This window comes from Apteryx rowi, unplaced genomic scaffold (assembly GCF_003343035.1).
Source record: "Apteryx rowi isolate R43461 unplaced genomic scaffold, aptRow1 scaffold_68, whole genome shotgun sequence".
Taxonomy (NCBI): Eukaryota; Metazoa; Chordata; class Aves; order Apterygiformes; family Apterygidae; genus Apteryx; species Apteryx rowi.
In genome coordinates this window covers 793,887-799,899 of record NW_020450960.1, presented here as the reverse complement: position 1 = coordinate 799,899, position 6,013 = coordinate 793,887, and the positions used below count along the sequence as shown (strand labels likewise).

The 6,013-nt window shown below is 44.2% G+C and overlaps 1 protein-coding gene across 1 annotated transcript in view; it reads right to left on the bottom strand.

Moving 5' to 3' along the window:
* Positions 1–562: 562 nt before the first annotated feature.
* SNIP1 (Smad nuclear interacting protein 1) overlaps positions 563–6,013 on the bottom strand; it is a 9,018-nt gene continuing 3,567 nt past the window's right edge. The window contains exons 3-5 of the mRNA XM_026086076.1: positions 5,795–5,894; positions 4,570–5,153; positions 563–3,873 (exon numbers count right to left, since the gene is read on the bottom strand). Of these exons, the coding sequence (XP_025941861.1) occupies positions 3,606–3,873; positions 4,570–5,153; positions 5,795–5,894 (952 nt within the window). The 3' untranslated portion in view covers positions 563–3,605. The remainder of the gene's footprint in view (positions 3,874–4,569; positions 5,154–5,794; positions 5,895–6,013) is intronic.

Below are 6,013 nucleotides of genomic sequence, written 5' to 3'. Positions count from 1 at the left end.
CCGGCACCGGCACCGGCACCGACAGCGGCACCGCCCGCGCGGCCCGGAACGGCCCGGAACTGAACGGAACGCGGCCCCCGCGCCCGCTCCGCGCCGCCCGGACCGGACCGGAACTGCACGGAACGGCCCGGACCGGTACGTCCCGGAACACCGCCCCCCGCGGCCCGGAACGGAACGGCCCGGAACGCCGCCCCCGCGCCCGCGCTGCCCGGAACGGCCCGGAAGGGAACGGACCGGCCCGGGCCGGCCCTCAACACCGCCCCCCCCCGCCCGCGCGCGGCCCGGTGCGACCCGGAACAGCGTCCCCGCGCCCGCGCGGCCCGCAGCGGACGGGGCCGGCCCACAACACCGCCCCGCCGCCCTGCCCGGCCCCGGCCCCGTTCCCCCCCCCGGCCCCCCCTGTAAAATCCTGTCAAAGCGGGTTCGCACGTTTCCCCCCCGCTGCCGGGGGTGCCGCCCCGCGCGGGACACACGGCAAAACGCGGATCCCGGGGAAAGGAAAATCACAGAACAGAAACAGCGGTACTGCCGAGCAAAGCGGCGCGAACAACCTCGAGGCAGGTCCCAAAGAGAAAAGAGTTGATTCATTCAGTGAAAATTAGACATATAATACATGAACCGATACTTTAACTACAGCAACTGGAGACTCGTTTGAAGCAGGACATCAATGGCATCGGCAGTTACAAAGGCCCCGGCTAGGACGAGGCTAGTTCACAGATCAAAGCAGGGCCGAGAGGAAGCGCAGAAGTGACTCTCAAATCTTCCCGCTTGGTCTACGAGGAGGCCCCAGCCTGGTGCCCGCGCGTTCCTCGATAACCGTTACTGCGCACGCATGCTGAAGCGCAGGCAGGGTGAGAACTCGAGCATCTTCAGGACCTAATACCAGGAGACGTTACACTGAAAGTGGGGCAATAAACCGTGAGGCCCTTAGTTTGTGTGTTGCATCATTTCTAGAAGAGGGTACTTTGGTCTTCATCCCCACTCGGTGCTGGCATACCACAGGTCTTTGAATTCCACCAGAAGCAGTCTGTTTTCCCTAGTATCAGACAAATAATAAAAATGGTACAGCAAAATCAAGATCATAATTGTGCTATTATACATAACCAGGTTTGAAATGATTAATTCACAACATAGGTACAGTACATTGTAGTAGTCACTTCCATTTTTTCCAGCTCAAGGACTGAACAGGAAACAGCTTGAAACTAGCTAAGACCATTTCCTAAGAGAGTCACAGTTCAGCAACACTGCTAGGAAGTGTACAAAAATTGAACAAATCTGAAAGTCTCATTTGGGTAAGACAGTGTTTTGTCACCCCTTTACATCACAGCTATACACATTTCAGCTCTGTGCCTCCCCTTTGTGAAAAAATAACCCATTGAAAACAGGTCATTTTAACATTTACTGGAATAGCTCCACACACTTAACATGCTTTTTTGTCTAATTTGATCAAACGTTTTTTTTTTAAGCTAGGTTCAAGCCTCTGTTAGTTAGGTTAGTCTAAATTGTGTTGCTTACATGCTGTGAAATAAATGGGACTCTTGGCGCTAGTTTGCCCCTTTTGTGATACTGATCAGATTTGGCTTAAACCACACAGGTATTTCTTACTTCTCAGGTGAACGTGTCTGCATTCAAGAGCATGTGACCCAAACACCGCACTGAGCAACCGAGGGCAGACTCGGGTTCACAGAGGTCTGAGCAAAGAGGTGTGGTACAAGCCTGCTCCACCCACCCCTCCAAACTCACAGCATCTGAAGCGTACAAATCACACAATCTTTTTCTGAATTTCTTTGGTGTCCTTAAAACCCAAATACAAGTACTTTGATAACATGCACTATAGTACAAGAGACACAGGAGCACCAGAAACTGATGCCTTTGGGTGCTGCAGGGAAGAAGTGAGAGGTGTTGCCTAGTCCGAGGGGTGAAGGGGTGCTCAGTGCTGGATTACACATGGTGCAAACACATGCAACACAATTTTCAAGTGTATAGACACAGGATCTGCCACTGAGGCAGTTACAGTAAAACCATTTGTAAGGTAACAAATGTCATTGTCTACCTTGTTCTGCTTTTGCTAAAGGATAATGCTTCAGTAACAAGTTCCATGAGTTACTGTAGATATATTTAACAAGAATTCTTCATTTCAACTGCTGAGCCTCTCTTTGCTGAGCATAAGAACTGCAATAATTTATACCTTCAATATCAGCATCTCTCCCTCATCTTTGTGAGTTTTTCAAAAAAATATATTGCATCTGTCAGGTAATATAAAGGGAAAAGAGAGGGACACTAGAAAAATATTACAACTAAAATTAATTAGGGCTAAATTTACAAATTCTTTATTTAAAAATCCCTAGAGTATATATAAATGAGACCCTCCTATTCAAAACATTCTTCTACCTACTGTTTGAAAACCCTACATTAATGTCCCATATTTACACCATAAACATTTCAGTCTGTGTATACAATATGTAACATATGTATACACAAAGTATATACACAGCATGTATGAATAGCATACGTGACCACAGAACAAACATCCAGGCAAAGTTAGTAAACGAAGTGAAAAATGTTACATTTCTTTTATCATAAAGCAAAGTGCAGGAAGGAGACATCCAAAAATATGCAAAAATGTAAGTAGAATTTTTTTTTCCCCTCCTAAAGTGTGTTTTCTTTTACAGGAGAAAACAAGAATACTTCAAACAAATGACAGTATAACTTTTATATAAAGAAAACTTAAATAGTGCAAACTCTGTTGAAAACATGTCATCACATAACAGGTATCTACATGTAATAGAAACAAGGAGAAATTATTTATGGGGCTGCGGTGTTATCAAAAAAATAAAGGACTCAGCTTTAGAACTAGATACTCAACATCCAATAACAATTTCAGTATCCAGTTTCAACATATACTGGGCATATACTGACTCAGACCTCAACCCCCAAAACCATAGTATCATAACCTAAAGTCCCCAAAAGCATTTCCTTTCATTTAAAACTATAATACCTGTAAATTACAAGGTATTCTGGTAAAATACCCATCCCTGAAAAGTTATTACAATGCAAACTAACTATCCAAAACACACAAATACAAGAGGGGCTTTGCAACATTTCTGCCTCTTTAGTAGTGAAACTTGGTAAATTCTCCTGTCTAGATTTCTTAACAGGCATACAAATTTGGCAAATCCTACCAAATAAGAGAAAATATATCAGGCTAGTTTCTACCTAATTTTTCAGTTAAGTAGCATTTTCAAAGGGTTATGACAAAACAGTTCATAAAAATAACTTTAAATATGCCCACTGTGTTTTACATCATTTACTAGAAGAGGATAGTCTTTCAACATCTGCTGAATATTTCCAGCACCATAGCTTTCACATCCAGCTGCTCTTTTTTCTTTGTCAGGGGAAATTAGCTTAGAAAAAGCTGGATTTCCTGATAAGCAGAACTATCAAAGATGAGTAAGTCCCCAAAATAAGCTACAAGAACAGACCAGCAACAGAAAAAGGACTTTAAGGCAATAAGAGGCATCGGTGCTTCAATGCTCCAATGTTTACATCCCAATGCACGTTCTACTGGAAAGATTTTTTTTACCCCCCAATTTCCTCCTGATCTGTTAACTGTCAGACTCTTCCTCCTTCTCCTCCTCCTCCTCGTCATCGTCCTTTGTGTTTGCCTCAGATTTATCTGAAGATTCATGGAGAAGAACATATTCCCTGCTACTGAACCCAAATTTCAACACATCCTTTTCTTTCAGTTCATAGTAACGTTGAGGTTCAATCCGCTGGTTATTTAGAAAAGTACCGTTGCCAGAACCAAGGTCAATTATATAAGGCCTTACTCTGCGGCCAACTGTACCATCAGCACGGGTGTACTCCACAAGCCTGGTAAAACAAAAAGCACTATTTCAATCATAGCAGAGAAAGACATAAAATTCCCATTTATGCAGCCACTCCAAAAGCAGATGGAGTTTTCAACACATTCTGTATTTTCAGAAATTTAAGCAAGCATGATGAGAGTAAGGAGAGACTCTGGATGAGATTCTGGTAATCTCTGAAACTGAGATTCTGATAGACTGCAACACCTTCTAAAACTTATGGTGATATAATACAGTAATGTATAAAACAGAACAGATGGCTGTTCCTTAAGAGATCAACTCTGTCTTCAGCAGCATACAACCCCTGCTGCTTCAAAAGGATAGCAGCAATTTTTGTTGCAAAAAAACAAACAAACAAAAAACCACACACACACTGCTTGAAATATTTTTACTGCCAATTACACCTGCAAGTGTTTATTCCAATTCAGATATATATATCCAATTCTGGATTTAATCCTACTACGTTATTTGTCTTACAACAAGACTGCTTGTGGTTAAATGGGAGAAGTTACAGGTATTTTTGATTACTGCTAAGAGAATGTACAGCAGCCATATGTAAATTCCAGCTATCTCTGACATAAGATGCTTATAGCAAACTAGTACTTCTAAACCCTGCTTTAAAAAAAAAAAAAAACAAAAAACACAAACAAACTACAAATCTCTGAATAATCATGTTTCACCAGCAGGCACAGRGAATACTTACCGATACTGAAAGACAGCATGTTGCTTTGAGCAGGAGGGATGGTCGATAGGAATATCTGCTATTCTGCGATGCCTGCCCAGGAGATAAGCGCTCTGTCTGTGAATGTACATGACTGGGAGAAACTCATCGTTTTTAAAAGGATAGAGGCGCCATCGTTTCTTTGGAATCCGAGCTTCTGGGGGCTCGCTGTACTTAATCACGACACCTCGGAAAGTGTTGGCATCCTCCAGAAGTGCACCAGACAGTTCAAAACTTGGCTTTTCTTTTTTTACAGGATCTTTAGGTTTATTATCAGATTGCCCGAGTTCTGGATTCTGGTTAATACCACTCACTTCATTCCTTTGCCGATGCTCTCGTCTTCTCTCGTTATAAAATTCCCTCTCTGCTTGCTGCTCACGGATGTTCTGAACATCCCTTTCTCGCTCATGGCCTCGGCCTCCAGGCCTTTCATTAGGATTTTTCCTTCTGTCTGAGTGATCTCTGTGTCTATCTCTCTCACCACTTCTGTCTCGCCTGTGTTCTTGTTCTGATGGGTTTCTCTGCTTTCGTTCCTCATTTCCTCTATGAGGATGATCATCTCGTTCCTGTAATGAATAACATCTTATAGTAATCTACTTAGAATTAGAATGAAAGAGCAGGGAATCTACTTTAAAGAAAAACAAAATCACAGTCTAACATGTGAAAAACAAGGACTCAGATACCTCGTGTATTGATCTAACACAAAGTAGCAGAAAACTGTTTCCTTGCTGAACTATTTGGATTCCTACTATTACAATGAGTTACAGAAATTGAGAAAATAGAGAGACATGTCATTCTTCCACAAAATAAGATGCTAAAAGAGACAGTTGAAAGCTAACAAGGCTTRTACTTGACTTCCAGATATCAAGAGTAGTCTGAGCACAGGAAGCAGCTTGCAGGAACAGCCTACACAAGTGACAAAGACTGGATTCACAACAAACCCATGCAAACACTCAATTGCTTAGGCCAGATAGTGATAGATATTAACCACTAAAACTTTTTTTTTCTTAAAATTACACATTACAACAACTAAGAGAAAAGTAAGTCAGGAGTTATTTATCGTACCTTCCACGGGCGAATTTTGCAGGAGCAGTCTCTCTGTGAAGCAGTGCAGTGCACGGGGCCCTAGCAGCGCTTCCCCGGGAGCGCCGGCCACACGGACCCGCGGGCGGGACCAGGCCCTCACGGTAACACCGAGGCGATTTACCTGCTTGACTTTGACTACGACGTGATGGGGGCTCCGGCTCCTCCTGCTCCGAGGGGACTTGCTTCTCCCGCCCGACGTCTTCTCCTTCCTTTTGGGCGATCTTTAAAGACAGGGAGAGGGGGGTGAGAGAACGGGAGCAAGGCGGGAGACTGAGGCCCAGGCGCGGCGCCGCCGGGGCGGCCCTACCTGCTGCTCCTGCCACGGCCGCCCCGGTGCGGC